This window comes from Leptonychotes weddellii, chromosome 10 (genome assembly GCF_054177405.1).
Source record: "Leptonychotes weddellii isolate Sample4059 chromosome 10, ASM5417740v2, whole genome shotgun sequence".
Taxonomy (NCBI): domain Eukaryota; kingdom Metazoa; phylum Chordata; class Mammalia; order Carnivora; family Phocidae; genus Leptonychotes; species Leptonychotes weddellii.
The window spans coordinates 99,284,537-99,306,202 of NC_138378.1; the positions used below are offsets into that span (position 1 = coordinate 99,284,537).

General features: G+C 42.5%; 1 protein-coding gene across 14 annotated transcripts in view; it reads right to left on the reverse strand.

Moving 5' to 3' along the window:
* The window catches only part of LTBP1 (latent transforming growth factor beta binding protein 1), a 255,388-nt gene that overhangs the window by 213,893 nt on the left and 19,829 nt on the right, over positions 1–21,666 (reverse strand). For 7 of the 14 annotated variants that reach the window (XM_081796942.1, XM_081796945.1, XM_081796949.1 and 4 more), the window contains exon 2: positions 16,389–16,556. The exons of 1 other annotated variant lie outside the window; for it this stretch is intronic. In XM_081796942.1, coding sequence (XP_081653068.1) covers positions 16,389–16,556 — 168 coding nt within the window. Of the gene's footprint in view, positions 1–16,388; positions 16,767–16,852; positions 16,869–21,666 lie in introns of those variants that run through there. 6 more of the 14 variants (XM_081796952.1, XM_081796950.1, XM_081796947.1 and 3 more) reach the window with 4 other exon arrangements.

Genomic DNA, 21,666 nt, shown 5'->3' on the forward strand with positions numbered 1-21,666 from the left:
TCTAAGGCTTACAGGCCCTCACTGCAGTTTTCTGAAAAAATTTTAAGAAAGAGGGCGCCTGGGTGGCTCAGTTGGTTAAGCGACTGCCTTCGGCTCAGGTCATGATCCAGGAGTCCCGGGATCGAGTCCCACATCGGGCTCCCTGCTCAGCAGGGAGTCTGCTTCTCCCTCTGACCCTCCTCCCTCTCGTGCTGTCTCTCGTTCTCTCTCGCAAATAAATAAATAAAATCTTTAAAAAAAAAATTTTTTTTTAAGAAAGAAAGAAAAAGAGAAAAGGAGAAAAAAAAAATGAGCCCTCTACAACCTGATTGACCCAACCCAAATCCACATCCTCTCATTCCACCCTTTAAGAGCTGTGTGCCCCTCAGGCCACCATGGAGTCATTCTGTTTCTGGCCAAACTCTTCTGAGCACTTTGACTTTAAAAAACTAAGCAAAAAACTGGGCGCCTGGGTGGCTCAGTTGGTTAAGCGACTGCCTTCGGCTCAGGTCATGATCCTGGAGTCCCAGGATAGAGTCCTACATCGGACTCCCTGCTCAGCAGGGAGTCTGCTTCTCCCTCTGATCCTCCCCCCTCTCATGCTCTCTCTCTCTGTCTCATTCTCTCTCTCAAATAAATAAAATCTTAAAAAAAAAAAAAAAAGATAAAAAAAAAACTAAGCAAAAAACAAACAAAAAAACAATCATTTGTAAGCTTGTCAAATGTGTCCCATTTTCTGTTTAAACCTGTCAAGGGCAATGACATGTATCACCACATTATAGATCACTGGACTTAAATAAAATCGTGCTTTGATTTAAAGTGAAAAGCAGAGCCAGACAACTACAAAAGGGAACACACTGCATATACTAGCAAATAACAGTAAATATTTTCAGAATAAAACATACTAAAGAAAGCCTAATCCCATTTCTATTATATCTTTTTTTTTCCCATAAAAATGGGTATATTAGATTGGATAGTATCATTTTAGAGCTACAAGGGATTTTGAACATCTACTCCCTAAACTCCTCCTTTTGCAGATGAAAAAATTAAGATTTCAAAATGAGTCTTGTTCAAGGGGCAAGACCAGGACTAGAACTCGGGTCTCCCAAGACTCGCAATCAGTACTGACTATTGATTACACTGTAATTAAGTACTTAGCCTAGTGGAAATCTCAGCTTTTAAAAAATCATCTACAACAAACCAATTCAAAATTGGGCAAAGGACTTGAATAGATACTTCTCCAAAGAAGATATACAAATGGGTGATAAGCCCATGAAAAGAGACTCGACATCATTAGTAATTAGGAAAATGCAAATCAAAACCCCAATGAGAGATACCACTTCACACCTACAAGGATGGTTATCACCAAAAAAAGGCAGTGGGGGAGAGTAATAAATATTGGCGAGGATGTTATAAAATTAGAACCTAGCATGCCACTGGTGCGAATGTAAAACAGTGCAGCCACTGTGGAAAACAGTTTCACAATATCTCCTAAGTTAAACGGAATTATCATATGATCCAGTAGTTCCATTTCTATGCATATTCCCTAAAGAAATCAAAGCAGGGTCCCCAACAAATCCTTGTACACCAATATTCATGGCAGCATTATTCACAGGAAACCTAAATGTCCATCAACAGATGAATGAATAAACAAAGCAGTTTCTATGCATACAATGGAATATTATTCAGTCTTAAAAAGGAAGGAAATTCTGGCACATGCTACAACAGGGATGAACCTTGGAAACATCAGGCTAAGTGAAATAAAAAAAAAAAATCAGCCATGTGAATCATGGGCTGAGGGTCTCATGAAAAGCAGCAATAAAATATTGCTATGCTGATGGAATTAAGAACAGGCATTTCATTCAAGTAAAAAAAAAAAAAAAAGCACCAAACAACTGAAAATTCCAAGTTTCCTGGGCAAGATGACCAAAACCTAAGGGAAAACTGGGTAAGGGGTTATATGCAGATGAGGGCAAGGTCTTACTTGCTCTCTGGGCTGTTTCTCAGGCCAAAAGTGAATGCTTTAAAAACTTGCTATACCTCGTTGTCCAGCTAACCTGGAGTGTTTTGGCCACAAAGAGGCTTTTCTTTTTTCAACAAGTTAAATAATATGTCAGACTCTCAATGCTTGGATAGTTTTTTCTTTTAAACTTGGCAAAAATGACCCTTCAAAAGCATGTGTAAAGACATTTGGGTTAGAAATAACAAACCTGCAACCCTCCCAAGGTGCTCTGTTTATTTGAACATGTGATGATGCTATTGTTCAAATAAACACACTCTGCTTTCTCTCCCTTTCCAGCGGCCGTAGCACAGACACTCTGCAAATGAATGTGCACGGTAGCAATGCTTAGTGTTGAAAAGTGGTTTCTATTATACAATCATTTCTGAGATGTGCAAAAAGTGCCTCCCTTGCTAAGCATTTTCCCACTTGTTATTTCTTCAGTGTCCAAAGAATCCCCATAAAAGCCAATCAAACCACTTGAGTCATCCAGAGACACCGCAAATCATCTCAATCCCTGCACCCTCTGAAATCCAACATGATCATCAGGTATAAATTATCAAATGCAAATTTGGCCTCCAGGAGCCTGGGTCCCGTTTCTAGATAATACATGTATACAAGAAAGGCTGAAAGAACTAGCTGTCAGTTCAAGCCCCTGCACCATCACCAGAAAAGTGCCTTGTGACAAAACACTGAAGGTCTCAGCTAGAGAACAATCTTGAGATTTAAGAGGGTGGATTCTCCAGGGACCTGGACAAAATATCAGAGAAGGTCTGAGATATTGTCCAAAAGGGAAAAATAGCACTGCCTACAGCAGTACTTCTTAGCTTCGGCACTGCTGACATTTTGGACCAAATAATTCTTTGTTGTAGGGGCGATCCTGTGCACTGGGCGATGTTTAGGGGCATCCCTGGCATCTGCCCACTACATGCCAGGAGTATCCCCCCCCCCCTCCACCGCCAGTATGGACAACTACTAATGTCTGACACTGCCAAATGTCTCTTGGAGGGAAGCGGGGGACAAAACTTCCCCATGTTGAAAATCATTACCCAAACTCGGCTTTCCCCTTCCCATCTGCATCATGGGTGTGAACCAGAGACTGCATAGTAACTGAGGGAACTGAGCATGCGCCACCTGCAATACGTCTGCTAGATGCACAGGAAGCAAAAGGTAGAGGCCAGAGTGAGGGGAAGGAAATACAGTGGGACTGTGGGGGCAAAAGGAAGAAGAGTTTTAGCTTTGCTATCCCAGCTAATGAATTCATTTTATTTTATTTCTATTTTATTTCCCATTAAGTCAACTTCTCTAGTATGCTGTAGGTGCTCTCAAATATCATATTAATGAGTTAACATCTAGGCACTTCAGGTGCCTAGGGAAACTTGGGTGTAACAAAGTTCAGGTCAGAGATTATGTTGTCAGAGAGCCAGGCTGATGCTTGAGTGAAGGGTTTGGACAACTCAGTATCATTCGAGCATACCTTATCTTGAAGACTGTATTCTCAAGTCCTTTCAAAATGCTTAATATTAATCACAAGGAGAACTTAAGTGGAATAAGGATGGATCTGTGCAAATACATCTCCCATTTCACTTCATCCAGAAAAACAATTCAAATTTATGTCCTATTACTAGTAGGCAAAGAGTATCGCCCTTGCATATAGTTGTGCAGACTATGGAACTTTTTTAAGATTTTTATTTTTATTTATTTTAGAGAGAGAGAGAGAGGGAGCACAGCGGGGAGGGGCAGAGGGAGAGAGAGAAAAAGTCTCAAGCAGACTCCACACAGCACACAGCCCGACACGGGGCTCGATCCCACAACCCTGAAATCAGGACCTGAGCCAAAACCAAGAGTCGGCTGCTTAACTTCTGTTAGCATTCCAAAGCTGACAAAAGTCAGGAAGAGTCATCTCACTGCCTGGAGTGCTGGCTGCACTGCAGAAACCAGCTAGCTGCCCTCGGGAGGGAAGGGGACAATCATCTGGAGAGCCTGACACATAGCCCTTGAAATTCAGGGGACATGATGAACAAAGAAATTTTCTGACTGTCCCTTGGAAAACTGTGAAGGCAGGAGGTCAGCTAGAGCAGGCTGGACTGGTAGGGTAAAGAGAGAAGGCAGCCCTGCACACAGGCATCTGAGGCTACCCTTTGCGACCCTGCCCAAGAGGCGGTCTGGCAGGTGAGGCGACGCCAGCTTTTTTTTTTTTTTTTTTAAGATTTTATTTATTTATTTGACAGAGAGAGACACAGCGAGAGAGGGAACACAAGCAGGGGGAGTGGGAGAGGGAGAAGCAGGCTCCCCGCAGAGCAGGGAGCCCGAGGCGGGGCTCGATCCCAGGACCCTGGGATCACGACCTGAGCCGAAGGCAGACGCTTAACGACTGAGCCACTCAGGCGCCCCAGGAAACACCAGCTTTAAGAGAGAAAGGAAAGGAGGTAGGAAAGTTGCAAAGGATTAACATATTTCAATTATATAGCATTTATATAACATTTCCTAATACAGTGTCACTCATGAGAATTCGGTAAGTATCATTAAATAAAGATAGTGTATCTTTTTGAAACGATTTTTGTTGAATTAGTAACACCTTAGATCTCTGCTACTCTGTGGGTGATGCATGGCCCCCAGCAGGATCCCATCCCCAGGAGCTTGTTAGGAATGCAGAATCTCAGGCCCCATCCCAGAACCCCTGAATCAGAACCTACCTTTTGTCAAGATTCACAGTGATTCCTGAGCATGGAAGGGTGATGGGCACTGGCTTAGACTACAGGTTCTCTATCAAAGTTGTATCTAACCATTGCCAACATCGGTGGTTTTCACAACACACACACACCCCCAAAACACACCCCGGCACTATGATCCAGAAGGCCAGCAGGGTGGGCTGGGCATCTGTACCTTTCAGTAATCCACAGGACCTTCTCCTGTAGAACTAGGACTGAGAACCACTGATATAGGGGTTGGAAAAGGAAGACATTTGAAGTCGGGTTTCAGCCAGAGCTCCTAACTACTATCATACCACCCTCACCCCCATAAACATTGTTATACAGGTGAATCCACTTCTCCTTCTAGAGGCTTCATGAAGTCACCTCCAACCTCTAACAAAATGTACAATTAGATATACTTTTGTCTCAGGACTGATGAGGAACCCCATTCAAAATGATCAAACAGGATAAAAATGGCACACCCAATGGAGACACGCAAAGCAAGACAGGTTGAAAAGATAGACACTGGACGCCTCCAACTTGAACCCTGTCCAAGGCTGCCTGGGATGTGTCAGTTTGACTCAGCACTGACTTGTCAGGAGGGCTTGTTATTTGTGAATGAAGATGAAAGGAACCATTCACCAGCCACCAGCAAATTGTTAGGTTTTCTTGTCTAGATTTTGTCTTGAGGGAAGAGAGAACAGGACCTGATTTAAATCAGACCCTGATTTTAGCCACTGTTACTGCTGCATACCCAAATATTCAAACTCAGCCACCACTGGAGCCGGTCAAATTTCAAATAACCAGCTAAAATAGAGCCCAAGCTCTTGAATCCCACCCTGATTTCTAGGATGGACTATTACACAAATTGGACACTATCAGTCCCTCGTGCAGTATGTTTCTAAGAGTTAATTTCCTTAAACAAGATCCCTCAGAATTCTGAAGTTTTCAAGAGACTGCCAGGTAAAAAGAAGAAATACTTCTGGCAGAAAACGGTCTATAATATGATGAAGTTTGACAGAAGGGAAATAATAATTACTGTATGAGCAGCACAGTCAGAAGGTCTTTTACCAAATAAGGTTATGATTTCTGCAGTGAATGTGTTTCAATAAGAGGATATTTTCAGCCTGAAGAGTTAGCTTCTTTTTCAAAATGCATATAATACAGAGTAAATTCTGTTTAATGCTAATTCATCTATTTACCAAGTACACAACTTTGGCGTGAATTTTTTTTTCTTTTCCATACAACGTCATGGTTTTCTGGGCACATTACGGGGCTCTCAGATGTTTCTAATTACCCTCTCTGTACACCCAATAAAACATCTGGCTCAAAATGTTATTAATACCACAAGAAGATCCAGAGGGCTCATAAATCACCCTTTCTTCAGAAAGGGACAATGCAGTGGCAAAAAGTGACATATTCTAATCTTGCTAAATAAGGCTAGTTAAGAATGTTCCAGTGCACTTCCTAATTTGCCAGAAAAAAGGGCAGTGGTCTGCTTTCCTTACTGTAAAAAAATGTTAATGTCAAGTTTCCCTTTCACCTCTCCTAAGGAAAATTTGACGAAAATCAGGTTGAGTTTTTGCACTAGGAAATCTTAGAAACTCTTCATATTCCAGAACAAATTTTTATTGAATCTGATGGGCATATGAAGTTTGGTTTCAGAGTGAAGAAATTTCTCGTTACTGCCCAAAGTTTTCATTTTTCCCACCAAATCTTACAAAAGCCAACACTGCAGTCATGCCAGGTTTTTTTGGTAATTATTGCATGAGTCTAAATTCAAGATAATGGTGTTGAGCAGAAAACCATTCCTTAAACCCCTACTCTTCCACTAAAGAGAAAATCAAGGTCCTTTTTTTTTTTAAAAAAAAAATCAAGTTTCCATAAGTGTATCAATGACAGCATTACACTAAATTGGCAAAGGAAGGGCATCTGGCTCTTCTCATTTTACTTCTGATATGATTTTGGAGAATCGATCTCAAACTTCCTAACTAGCTTTATCCTTCCCCATTTGGTAGTTATTTTATTTTCCTGGACTGCGTAACATGAAGATGACTGTGTGGCTGCCCTCAAAAACATTTTCGTATCATCTGTCAGGTGAGTTCCAGAAGGTTTTTCCAACAATACAGAAATGTATTATTCCTCTTCCACTTGGAAAAAATACATATACCTTGATACTAAAAGCTGATATAAACCTTTGACTCTTATACTATAGATGCAAAATTGAGCCCAACGTGTGTGCCAGTAAGTGCTGCAGATATATACTGTATCTCATAAATACGAGTTCAGTATTTATGTTCAGTCCAACTTCCTTAAATTTACTCTAACCAGGGAGCCTAGAGGTAAATTACACAATGACAGCAAAGCGAGTAGCACAAAGCAGGATCAAATGTTATAATCGTACATCCCTGGAGATGCCCCCATCTATGCACGATGATTACTTTTCCTCCTGACCGCAGCTTTCAGTTCCAAAATGTGCTACACTGTTTAAATGCTTTCACTCTTGTCAGCAGGCTTGGCAACAGGCAAGAGCTTCCTGGTAAGCCAGTGAAGCTCTCAAGAAGGAGCGGATCCAAGGCAGAGGGAACATGGTGCTACTGCATTGTCTCCACCCTATGACAATGATACACGACATTACTTTGTATGTAGGCTAACGTGCCCAGAGCTAGCCTAAATGTGAGCAAGCACAGAGCCTTCTGTGCACTAAGAACAGAGGACCAAAGTGGAGGAGACAGAAACATCCTTCTATGTTTTTTTTTGGCTTTTTTTTTTTTAAGAACAGGAGAGAGGGGAGGGAAGGGGCAGAAGTAGAGAGATAATCTTAAGCAGGCTCCACGACCAGTGCAGAGCCCAATGCAGGGCTCAATCTCACAACCCTAAGACCATGACCTGAGCTCAAATCAAGAGTTGGATGCTTAACCAACTGAGCCACCCAGGCGCCCCTGTCTTTTTTGAAGATAGTGTGTCATCAGGATCAGTTAAATGAAGGAACCACGGTCTCTGTGGTACAAAGGGAACACACCTTATCCAAACTCAAGGAGATGTAAGCACACTGCCCCGTATCACAGGACACAGAGGTTGTGAATTAACAGAAGGATTGGTTATGTTTGGGAAAGACAAAGTTCTTCTGGAAATCAGTCCAAGGAATCCATAGACGCCCTCAGTCTGCTCCTTCTCATCAGCCTCAGGAAAGCCCACTGCAAGAGGTCAAGTCATTATTGCATTGTTTTACTAGTTGGGAATCAGACAGGTGAAATCACCAACCCAGGGTTCCAGCGCCATCAACAGTACACCTGAGCTAGAGCATCAGCGCCAACTGACAAGGTAATCACCAGAAGGAGAAAAGGAAAGAGAAAAAGCAGCACAGAGCTTGAAGATGTTCCTTAAGAGACTGCGGGTACTGGGGCGCCTGGGTGGCTCAGTCGCTGGGTGTCTGCCTTCGGCTCAGGTCGTGATCCCAGGGTCCTGGGATCGAGCCCCGCATCGGGCTCCCTGCTCAGCGGGAAGTCTGCTTTTCCCTCTCCCACTCCCCCTGCTTATGTTCCCTCTCTCACTCTCTGTCAAATAAATAAATAAAATCTTTAAAAAAAAAAAAAAGAGAGAGAGAGAGACTGCGGGTATTTAGACAGACGTAGGAATGGGGAGCATTCCTGTCTACAGCTAAAGGTACAGGAATCTAACCGCCCTTGGCCATGAGTAGAAAGTACACCACAGTCAGTGTTCAAAATGTAAAATCCAAACTCCACACAAAGTACTACAAAGGTGTCCTTTTTCATGCATCTTGTAGTCACTGGAATATGTTCTCCTATTCTGTGTCCCCAAGCTCTATAAAGACTGCTCAGATGGTTATTGTACTCCTGTGATTTCAGTTGCCTGAGGATTCATGAGGAAGCTGTATCGGGTACAACCTCTGCGCCATCATTATAGGCACCCTCATAGACAATTTGCTCTGTCAACCCAGAAGCCAGAAGCATTCCTAAAGCAATGCACCATGCTGGCAGCAGGGAGACCAACAAAAAGCAGATAGGTCCCTGTCCCCAGGCAGTTGAGAATTCAATGGAATAAACAGGGAGGACAACTAATTAGGGAGAGGAGGCTTCGTCGTCGCGTAAGCAGCGCTCGGCTGAGTCCTGACAAAGCAGTGGGGGGCTGCCCAGGCTCGCTGGCCGGGGAAAGGCACCTGCCAGGCCGACCCAGCGGTGTGAACAGGGGCACAGCAGCACAGAAGGCATGGCGCATCTGGGGACCTTGGGTAAGTGGAGCCTCGGTTGGGCAGAAGCAGAGATTAAGGTCGAATCATGGCCAGGGAGCCAGGCGGCAGCTTATCCTGGAAGCCCCAGCATGCTAAGCTAAGTAGCCTGGTTTTCCAAAGATCAACGCATGTGCTCAAGCTGAGTGACTAGGAAAGAATACACACTTTGAGACACTGTGTTACAGACTCCGAGGAATTCTGAAAGGTCATTTATTCTAGGCTAGCCAGCATTAACCCCATTAAGGAGTCCCAGCCACCCCCGTGATAGAGGCCAGGCATGGCTTACAAGGAACAATCGATCACACATGCCTTTCTCACAGAGCTAGCAAACTGCTAAACACTTTTACCCACAGTTGTTTCTTTTCTTTCTTTCTTTTTTTTTTAACTGTCCTGACTACAGACATACTTTCATATACAACCACTCTGATGCCCCTCACCTTCCCAGCTTCGAAGACGATCTTCTTCAATCAAAAGGACCTCATTCTCTCCTGATTTTGGCTCTTAGCATCAACTTATTGCCTCTCCTTGGTCCAACTAACCCTAGAATCACCTTTCCTTGCAGACTTCCTCCACACTGGACCCTCCCCCTAAACACAAACACACACACATGCACACGCACGCGCGTACAAATACATTTGCCCTCACAACCAGTCTTATTTCCATTAAAAGCAAGCTCCATACCAAAATCATATGATCTGTCTTATATAAAATATTGGAGAAAGAGGCAACACAGCTTCTTTGGTAATTCTTTCCTGTATCAAAGACCCTACACTTTTTATTATAAGTAACCAAGATTCCTTCTGCAATAATTCCAGGACCATTTTTACACCAAGAGACATGCTTGCCTCCATCCTCTGTGTATGAGGCTCTTTATCTACAGATGTTAACAGGATTCCTTGATACAACGTGTGTGTGTGTGTGTGTGTGTGTGTGTGCGCGCGCGCGCATGCGTGGGCACGCACCTATATACAGATCGATAAAACCTAATCCAAGAAGACGTATAGGGCAAATTTGCCTGAACGCTCCAAACACCAGCCCTCTGGAGATGAACCATAAGTTATATAAGACAAACACAGCGATAGAGTTACATTATAAAGTTTGTGATGTTCCCTCCCAGAGCTCACTACTCACTCCATTCAGGTCTCTGCTCAAATGTCCTCTCACCAGAGAGCCCTTTGGGATGGGTCTAAAATAGCAATGTGTACCTTCCACCACCACTCCCATCCCTACACCCTCTCCCAAGTTTCTATTTCTTCATAGCAGTTATCATTACTTGGCATATGTCCAGTTTTCCTTACATGTTGTATATTGTGGTAGTATATGTTTGACTGTAGTGTATACTCACACTAGAGCTTAGGTTTTTTAATTTTTAGTTGTGGTAAAATACATGTAACATAAAATTTACTTTTTTTTTTTTAAGATTTTATTTATTTATTTGAGAGAGAGAGAATGAGAGACAGAGAGCACGAGAGGGAAGAGGGTCAGAGGGAGAAGCAGACCCCCTGCTGAGCAGGGAGCCCGATGCGGGACTCGATCCCGGGACTCCAGGATCATGACCTGAGCCGAAGGCAGTCGCTTAACCGACTGAGCCACCCAGGCGCCCAAGGGTTGATATATTTTAACTTATTACTGTACTGTTAGGTCCATTCAGACTGTTGAGTATTCCAGCTCCAGAACTTTTTCATCTTGTAAAACTGAAGCTCTCTACCCGTTAAACAGCACTTCCTTATTTCCCCCCTTTCCACCAGCCCCTGGTAACCACCATTCACTCTCCCTCTGTGAATCCGACTACCTAGGTAACTCATACAAGTAGAATCCTGTACCATTTGTTACTTTGTGACCGGCCCATTTCACTTAGCATAATACTATCAAGGTTCACTCACATTACTCAGCCACACTGCATTTTTTTAATGTTACAGGGACAAGTGTCTGTTTTGTTCATTGCTGTATTCCTAATGCCTACACCAATCCTTGGCACATAATAGGTGCTCGATAAATATGTTAAATAAATTAATGTTCCTAATATCACTTCCACAGCTCAAATAAAATAAACAAGAAAACGCTTTACATTAATGGCATTTATTCAGTATCAGAAAATATTTGGAGAAGATTAAATATATTTGGGAGTAGTTTCTTGATAAGTTCTTAAACAGTCCAAATTGCCCAAATGGCCAGCAACCACTTTTTTTTAGTTTTGTATTAGATCATGTTTAAAAACATAAAATCTATACGATGCATCAAGGGGAAAATATACTTAGCAGTTAATTTAAGGGTGATATGCTGGCATTTCACTGGTTTTTGTGCTGGATAAACATCAAGGGATCCAAACGAAGACAACTGGTGGAGGACGAAAGACTCACTGTCTGAACTAAGTTGCCAGAAAAAAAAATCTTAATGCTCCTCCCTCCCTGAGCAGTTATTGGTTTACTGATTGCCTCAGTGAGAGGGAACTGTTCTTCCCTCCTCACAAAAGAGATCCCACATAATGAGTGTTAACAAAATGAACTGCTTCCATTCCTCAAAAACACTTCAGGACGAAGTTGGTTTTGTGAGACATACAGGGGAAAATTCCCAATGCAGAGCAGCAAGCCAATGTCAAAGCTGTTAAAAGCGGCTAGAGGTTGTCATCTATTATGAGCTGTTCAAAAGCTTATTTACGCTATTAAAACCTTAGTTTCCTGCCTTCAAAAACAGAAAACGTCCTCCTTTTTACAAAATGGTAACTATCTCTGTCCCCCTTTCAGAGGACTTTAGTAAGTTCTGAAAAAGTCCAAATTCCTAAGCTTGGAATTCAAGGTGCTCTCCAGCCTTGCCCCAACTCGTTGACCTTCCCAGACTTGTCATGTATCATATCATTACCTTTGGTGTTTCCCACATTTAGGTGAAACTACTCCCACTTCTCAGAAACTACTCGTGCCTTCTTGTCTCTATGCCTAATTCTAACAGGTAAATTCTTCCTTCCCATATCAACTTTGCCTCCCTTCTATTTCCCATCCATCCACATTTTAGAACTTAAACAATGCTTCCAGTCCCACTGTCCCCACCAGTCTACAATCAGGCAACGTGCGTTTACCCAGCTCCCACTACAAGTGAGCCAACATGGGTAGCAGCTGGGATAGCAGGGTGAACTAAACAGGAAAGGCGCATGCCATTCCTTGTCTCCCGAAGCATTCCCTCCCTCAGCTGGACGTGGTATCTCCTTCTCCGGGCTCCTGCAAAACATATTCTACCTCGATTTAGATTTATTTACACATACTCCTCCTCTCCCCAAAGCAAAAGCTCTCAGCGGACAGCTTTATGATTTATCTTGGAAAATCTAATACGGTGTTTTATACATACTCACTTGGCAACATGGAGAGCAGGAGGTCTCTGGGACAGAAAAACCTAAGTGAGAGTCACCTTTAATCAAACCACCAGGGCCTTGGTACTCACATCCACAGAACATGAATACTATAATTTACCTCTCTCAGAGGAAGTAAGCATCAAATGAAGTAACATATGGGATGCTCATGGAAACTAAGTCCCCTGTAACTCTTCAGAGAAAGCAGCATCATATAAACCAAATGTGTTATGTTAGCCATCATGATTGCTTTTTACTGGTTCTACAAATAAGCTATGCCACGGATAGTATTATTTTATTTCAAATATTCTAGTTGTGACAACATGAATTTCTGTGTTCTCCTTATTAGGGGGACTTACGACTCTATGAACAACTTTAAAAATACCAGGAGGTCATCTTCATTATATCCCTACGAGTGGAAAGAATCTATTAAAACAACAATGGTTAACCTGCTGGCCCACTCAACTGGGAATTTGCTCCCCTTTTTTAAAAAGGCAAAGGTGGGGAGAGCAAAGAGGCAAAGCTCAGAATGTCACAAAAAAGTTATTATCATTAGAAATCTGCTTTAAAGGAAATGCCATTTAAGGTAAATATTCTGTGACATCATATCAATATCATGTTCATAAAATTGAATTTATTCTAGAATCTCAAGAGTACTTCCCTTGGATATCATCCTCATTCAGACCTCACAGTCAGTGGAAGTCATACCTTAGATTTCTCCAACTGGGGGTGCTTGCCTAGCTGAGTCAAGGGGTTGATCTCAGGGTTGTGAGTTCGAGCCCCACGTTAAGTGTGGAGATTACTTAAAAATAAAATCTTAAAAAAAAAAAAGATTTCCCCAACTGAATACTCAAGAACAGAGACTATGTGCTTAATCGTCATGAAAAATACACCTGCCTCTCACATCTAAACAGCCCAGACTCACCACCACCACAGACCAGAAAGACGACCACAGAAGCAACACAAAAAAAGGAAGAAATGAGTATCACCCCGTGTCTGCTACAGAACCACCCTCTGTATACACATTATTACCTGTTTTGTGTGGCCAGTGACCTGAACCCAAGAGGATCTAAAACCAGAACATGCCCAATGGCCATGATGAAGCCAGGACTCCAACCCAGGGCTGCTGGTCTCTGAGCTGTCCATTCTCTATCAGACCACCCGTCCTTCCCACAAAACCCAACTCCACGAGGTCCTTTCACCTGTGTCCCTCCTATACATTGTGGTCAGACCCCAGGAAACTAAGTAAACAGATGACCTAAAGAGATCTAAGTTCTAGTCCCAGCTAACAGACTTGCTGTGTAACTAAGTCAAGCTCCCTTATACCACCACCTAAGTTTTCCTTATCAAAAAAATGTTAATATTATGTGCCCCAATCCCTTCAAAAAAAAAAAAACACACACACAAAAAAACCAACCTATAAATCACCATGGAAATGTTCAAAATTATTTCTGTGTTCTGATTATCAAAATGGATTATTTAGTTAAGCTGCCTTGACTTTGAAGTCCATATGGTTTTCCCAGTATTATTTTGAGTCCTTGGAGGACAGTCAGCAAACTGTGCCACTCAGTTCAAACCTGGCCCACCGAAGGTTTTGTACGGGGCCACACCCAGGCTGGTACATATCATCTATGGCTGCTTGCAAAGCCACTGCAGAGCTGAGCAGCTGCACACTGTACAGTTTGTGTTGCAAAGTCTCAAGTATTTACTATTTGGCCCTTTACAGAAGAAGTTTGCTAGCCCCCACATCTGACATACCAGAAGCCAAAGAGAGTAGCTAACAAGTTACGATGAATTTTGAATTTGCCCCAAGCTGTTCTATTTTCCATATACATATCTTATTTGTCAAAAGATTTAATATATCATAAGCAAATATAAATAGACAGAAAAACCACTAAGTTAGAAAGTCACTTTTTTGTAAATAATAAAGCTATATTAAACAAACTAAGTCCACAAAGATAGAGGTCTAAAAAATGAATTTCTAAAACTTTCTGTATTTCTGAAGAATCATAATCTGTGAGTTCTACAGAATTACCCTTCTTCGAATAAAAAAAAATGTAAAACTTCTCCCACAAATTATCCAATATTTGAATTTAAATAAAGAGAAGAGGAAAATAGCTGAGGATATAAATGAAGTATTTCCCAGGACTGCCAATGTGAAACTTTATTACCAAGCCCTCTCTCTCTCTTTTTAACTACTCTGCCAATTCTTTTGTGGCAGAGTTGAGTTCTGGTTTTGAAATTTTTTTGTGTGTAAATAAGTTTGCTCCGTTTTATATTGTGAATAGGCTACGTGTATCCTGTTCCTAAACATCTGCTTAAATGCCAGACAGGAAAGTGTGCAGCATGTTTTAACAAGTAGACTTCCTCTGTTTCTCAAAGCCTTCAAATATTTAGTTTCAAAATGAATACACTGTAAGCCAAAAAAAATTACCACCCATCCGATTACTTTGTCATTCCTACTGTAAAGATTTATGAAAAATGCAAGGAGGAGGGGGAGGGGCCGACGCTGTTGATGGAGCTGGGAAACACATGCGAGCAAGGAAGGCAATCAAGAAAAGTAAAAGTGGGAAAAAGCCATTAAGCCCGTAACAACCTCCTGGGAGCTGCCTTTTCTCTTCCCCTCATTGTCTACAACCCTCCAGAAAATAGGATTACTTGTTACTCATAAAAAGTCCTAAGATTTTAAAGACAGACTGAATTTCAGAGGTCACTAAGCATAAGCCATTTATTTTATGGATGAGACCAAACTGAGGTCCAGAAACAGTAAGTGTCACACCCTGTGGATTAGGTAGTGGCAGGACCGGGAACAGAATCTAGATTCCCGATCCGCGGTTCAGCACACTTCCCACGAGACTCGGCTCTCTGCCCTGCGAAGTGTAATGTGCCACTTGGCACCTACCAGCTAAATTCTTTTTAAAATATGCCCAAACACCCTTATCGTGGCCAGGAAATTCACAATACCCTTTTAAATAGTATCTATGGGCACATGTTTTTTCCAAGTACAGACTATCCAGAATACTGCTTTGACCTCAGAAGGACTGGGAGTCACAATAAAGCAGTAGAATAATCAAAGAGCTAATAAGGACCTCACGCTGTCCCCTTGTGTTTTGTCTTGATGATCATCAGTTTGAAAGAGACACCCTCTCTCCTACCCAACCCAGACACACACACTCAAGACTAAACAGCAATATTCCATAAAAAGACCAGATCTAGCCAGTGTTATTATCTGTCTGACATTTGGGTTATTCTTGTGAGTAACTCATAAAGTAATGTGGGTGTCTGTGATTATTTGAGTACACATGGCAAACCATAATTGGTCAAAAAATAATAAAAGACATTTTTCCATGACAAAAATACTGTATTGCATGACAACACAGCTGTGTGACAGTGTGACCGCAATACTTTCTCCCTTTACGAAAAAGTAAAAACCACACAAAAATTTTAAAGGAAAAAGCTTTCTTTTCAGTAAGCCACACAGTTCATATTTAAATTAGTTATGAAAGATTAAAAGGTTTGGAGCGCTGACAGTAAGCCACTAGCATTTTTTTCCCCTAAATCCCTGTCATGTATCAATTTATAATTCTGCCTTTTGATACAGAGCAGAAATGTGGCGAAAGATTCAAGTCCGTATTCCTTTCTACAACCGAAATGCAGTTTTTGACAATTTTTAGAATTTTTTTTAGAACATGACTGTTCATCCAGTAAAACTTTTAACTTCATCACCACGATCCACATTTTGTAACATGAGGCAGATCTAATGCAAATTCTCCTTATGACCGGGCAGATAAAAATCTGAAGCTGATCAGTGCAAGTTGAGTGCGAGGGTCTTAATCTAAAAAGCGATTCCCTTCTGTCCTATGGATACCTCCCATCGCCATGGGCTGCGTAAATGATGGGCACTAAGGGGCAACAGTCTAGCTGCCATTGCTCTGAGAAGCCAAAAAGCAGGTTAACAATTATTCTGAAAGTTATTTAAAAGAGCTCACGGAAGAAGCATATTCGGACTCAGAGACAGAAACCCATTCAAGCAGAGAGCAGTGTGAGTAGAAGAGGATGTCTAAACGCTACGCTCTCATACAGCTCTATGCAGTAAGGACAGTTAGGCACCGTGGAGGAACTCACCCACTCGGAAGTTCGTGGCCGTCAGGGTGTCGGCAGCATGACCATTCTCACTAATGAGAGTGGTGGTGTTCCCCTTCTCACAGCTGTTCTGACAGCTGCCCTTGGTGCAGGTCACTCTACAGATGCTCGGAGTAAAGACCACCTTGATGCGGCCAGTGTGGTTACTCACTAGGAGTGGAGGCAGGGAGAAAAAGAACAACAAACACATCAGCTTAGTATCCATGAACGTGCCTTGGAAGGTTTTTTTTTTTTTTAAAAAAAAAAGGAAAAAAAGAAAGGAGAGGAGAGGGGGGACGAGAGAGCCCACAACCCGACAGGTTTAAGGAAAGAGGGAAGCCTTTAGTGCGCGCTGCTCTGTATCCAGTGGTGTCTCTGAAACAGGAGTAGGAAGCTTAGCAAACAGAACTCTGGGATGCACTCCAAAACCACATTTGAAGTCGAGTCACTGGAGTGGGATTACTAACCACAATGCTGCACTTTATTCACGGGCAGACAAAGAGCACTACGGAGGGCACGACATGAAAGAGCCAACCCTGACAGGCAGATGTAATGCAAAGAGGTTGGCTATGCACCTCATGGTGAATAAACTCCTGTGTCCTCAACTTGCATACTTTCCCGGTTTCTCCACTTATTAAGTCACTATTTGCAGTCCGACCCCTGGAAATGTTTTAGGCATGCGGCATGTCTGAAAACATCTGTCTCAAATCTCCTGGCACTCTCAGCTGAAGTGATCAAATCCTGTGACGCAGCTGTGGGAGCCCATTTCTTTTTCACAACTCTGGGGCATTATTTCTCCACATTAATTTATACAACCTGTATTTTGTTTTACTGTAAACAGGGTCCGTCTAAGAAAACGGGAGGCCAGGTCACAAGGCTCAAGGGCTGTGTCTGTTCAAGCACCATCCCAGAGCCCTCGCTGCGGTTCTTCATAGGCCACCTCAGGCAGGTATTTCCTGCATTCGCGTGACCCTCTGCTTAAAACCAAATGCGATAACCTGACTGCACAGCAGAGGCAGCAGAGGATCACAGAATGGGCACTGATCTCACAGTCAGACTCTGGCTTATAAACCTGGCTCAACCGAGGTGTGACTTTGGACATGTCATTTCACCTTTTCTACAAAACACGAGGGAATTGCAGCTGATGTTTTCGAGCTAGTTCTAACTTTCAATGTCTCTATCAGGGGTCAGCAAACTGCAGCCCAGGGATCAAATCTGGCCCTCTGCCTGCTTTTATAAATAAAGTTTTATTGGAACACAGCCACACTTCCTCCTTTACATATTCTCTATGGCTGTTTTGCGCTGCAATAGCGGAGCTGCACAGAGGATGTCGGAGCTCACCCCGAACTGCCATTCACGGCCAAGTCCCAATCTAGACTCCATGGCAAAGTGCAACACAGAAACTCTAGTCTGACTTCTATGTCTGTGATATGTCCCCATCCAGCTTGTTCCTCTTTCCAGGAGCCTAGGCAGAAAGCAAAGACAGTAGCAGCAACTGGAGACAGATGGTTCATCTCTGAGACTAAGGATGGCAGGAAGTAGTACCCTTCCTATTGCCACTGTGTTATTCTAGAAGCCAAGGAGAGACTAGTTCTGGGTCAGCCTTTCTGTGGCCATCCCCTGACTACCAGAAGCAATTCTGCCCCTTCATAGTGCCTCGGTCTGACCAAGATTATATTTTCAGGAAATCATCCAAGAGGCCTCTATAGACCCTCAACAAAATAACTGTGGTCAGATCTGAGCTTGGAAGCAAAAAACCTTAACAACAACAACAACAACAACAGCATTAGAATTTCAAAGCTGGAATTGGGGTCTCAAAGGTCCTCTGATACAACATTATTTAAACATCTCTAGTGACAAGTTGCTCATTATCCACTGAGATAGCACATTCTAGTTACAAGCCATTCCTAGCAAGTGCTCTTCCTTCTTGAGCTCAAGTGTGGCAGTTGCACCCATTAATCCTGACTCCACTCCCCATGGTTTCACAATCGAACAATGCCTCTTCCACATGCTAGCCCTTCAACTCCTCAAAGAGAACTACCAAGTAAGTAAAGAAAGCTCAAGTTAGCAGGAACTTGAAGAGATCGGCTTGGGTTGGCCCTCTCACTTAACGCAAGAAAACGGTTCTTCCAGAAGAGAAATAGCCTCAGTTCTTTTCAAATGTTTTTCCAAGACGATTTCCCATTCTCATTCAGTGGTTCTAACACAAGAGATCAAGACACATAGTGTGAAACGGGGAGATATCCTAGGGGCCGACCGGATCTTCCAGCACCTTGCAAAATGGCATCCAGAAACTTTTTCTATAATGGGCCAAATAATAAATATTTTAAGGCTATAGGCCTGATGGACTCTGTTGGCAACTATTTAACTCTGTTGTGGTAGCAGGAAAGCAGACAGTCAAAAACAATATGCAAATGAATGGTTGTGGCTGTGTTCCAATAAAACTTTATTTAAAGAAACAGTTTGCCAACCACTGCTTTGAACGCTTATACAATATCGAAAATTTTTGAGTGTACCCAGAAATTTTAAAAACTACAATAGGATGTTAATTCCACAATCAGGCAAAATTCATATAGTTTGACTTATTTTTTTTTTTTACAGTAGCACACACACTCACACACAAACCAGCTCACACTCAAAATTGTCAGAATATGCTTACAAATATCTTGAGAATACTTTGTGTATCTAAGTGTGTGGAGCCCATTTAAAAAAAGAGATACAACATCATCCCACTTCAAAAGAATATAAACTTCTATTTTTTCTGGCTCTTGGTACAATAATGAAATTAGAAATGGTGTGCCAACTATTTTGTCTTCTCTGGCATTAACTCGTGGCACCAGCAGCTGCCATGCAGATGCTCAGACCGTCACCTAAATTATGCTCACTTAGGCGAAGAGAGACATCCAAAGCAAGCAAGCACTTAATCATTATTCGCATTTCACCTCTCAGCTACAGTAGTCACTTTATAGACACTCGAGATTCTCCAGGCTTATTGTTTTTAAAAACTTATTCTATTTCTTAGCCAAAAAAAAATTTTTTGGCCTGGAATCATTTGGATTTTCAAAAGGCGGAGACAGTTTCATATGACTTAATTTTGATTTTTATAATGTTCACATCTTCTTGGAAGAAGACACACTTATTTCATATTTCCCTTTGTGTTTTACTAACATTCTGCTATAAAGCAGTCTAATTCTAAAGCAGACACATAATCTCAGTGGGTCCTCTTGTCTTCACAAAGCATTGACTTCTTCATTGTAATTAGCTTTTTTTTCCACATTAATCTCCCAATCAGTACTGAAAAACTCACAACTTCTTTTGACACTAGATGGTCATTTGTAGCTCTCACAGGATCTCTGTAAATATTAGATGGGTTAGAAAATACACTCTCCCATCCCCTTGTAAAAATCATTTCTTTGTATCTACTAGGGTATCATGTAGAGTTTAACCTTCAAGGTACCCAAGAGTAAGGTAAACTGCTCTGAGTTTCAAATTCCTCACATGTGACAAGTTCAAGACAACACCACTCATCTGTTAAGAGTTTGGTGGGAATTCACCAATAGTGGCTGTGAACTTTCCTCCAGAGACTCCTTGGTCTGCAAGAGGCATCTTCCTCAAATGCTTTGAGTAAACTAATACTCAAGAACCCCACATGCCTGCATACAGGAGGTACCTAATAAATGTAGAATACATGAAGTGACCCCAAGGAAGACAGTCGAACCCCACGGAGATCATGAAGTCACAGGATGCTGGAGACCATTCTGCTCTAAGGCCTTGCTTCACTGGTGAGGAGACTGAAGCCCATGGCGAAATCAGCAGTCAAAGACCATCCCTAGAGTGCTAATAGCTGATTAAGAATTACAAATCTGGGGGGGGCGCCTGGGTGGCTCAGTCGGTTAAGCCTCTACCATTGGCTCAGGTCATGATCTCAGGGTCCTGGGATCGAGCCCCGTGTTGGGCTCCCTGCTCAGCGGGGAGCCTGCTTCTCCCTCTCCCTCTGCCCCCATCTTATGCTCTCTCTCATTCACTTTCTCTCTCAAAGAAATAAATAAAATCTTAAAAAAGGGAAAAAAAAAAAAGAATTACAAATCTGGAAAGCAAAAGTCAGGTCAGTCAGGAGTTAACAGGGAAAACTGCTGGCAAAGCCCTCCTGCTTGGTCCCTCTGACAAAAAAAAATGTAATTTTTAGATCCCTGTGGGTAAATCAGCCCCAGAAATCTGAAGCAAGTGCTTTCAAACCTTGCATTTTAGAGGCCTTGGCCAGTGTGCTCGCTTCGGCAGCACAGATACTAGAGGCCTTGGCTAGAAACATAGATTGCCTGGAGCCATGTAGCACCTCCAGCGGGCCTCCTAGCCAGTCCGTCAGTCAAGACACTCAAGAGTCAACATCCTGTCTGCAGGGTCTGCCAGACCCTGTGCAAATTTCACCCTCCAAGAAGAGGCACTGGCACATGCTTTAAAACAAACCACAGACATTCAGTATGGTGAATGGGATGGAAGTGAAGCCGATATCCTCCCAACAGGAACAGCTTTCACTTCAGCTTCCCGATCATTAACGACGGGGAAAAACCCAAAAATGTAAAAATGGTTCTTGACAAACGGACTTCAGTCTAGAGAAGAGCCCAGCTGCCATCTTTCAGTCATTAGCCCAGGATGGGACCAAAAGTGAAGGCAGCCAAAGAAATAAATCGCACAAGTTCAAGACCCACATCAGATGTCATGCACAAATACAGTCTCCTCCACATTTATCCAGCATGCCGTGACAGCACATCAGCATTCATCCAACTTAAACAAGAGGGACCAACTAGCACAGACAATATCCTCAGTGGAGGAGAAGCACCTCCTCTGTGGTTAAAAGCCATCACCCTGCCCATTAACTGAGGCTGCTTAAAGAGACTTCGAAGCTCATTCGATACACAGGTCACATGTGAGAAACGGGGCAAAGGGCTCATTCTCCTGCTGCAGTCCACTGCTTGCCCGAAGACGAAGAATTCTTTGAAGGACAAATCAAAGAAGTATTAAATAATGCTTCGAATAACAGGAGTTCGTTGTTCTGCTCTCCAGGCTTGCTTAATTCCTCATGGACTATTAAAATAATTCCCACAGAATACCGTGTTCCTCGAGAAATGTGCCGTGCAGACAAACTAGTATGAGATCTATTACTTCACCGCGTGGCTCCAGTCCTGAAACAGATTTCTAGTTGTCATGTGAGCACCTCCTCAGATAAGACTCTAGTAGGAGTTACATTCCAGGACCATCTCTTGAGGTATTTTTTTCCAGATGG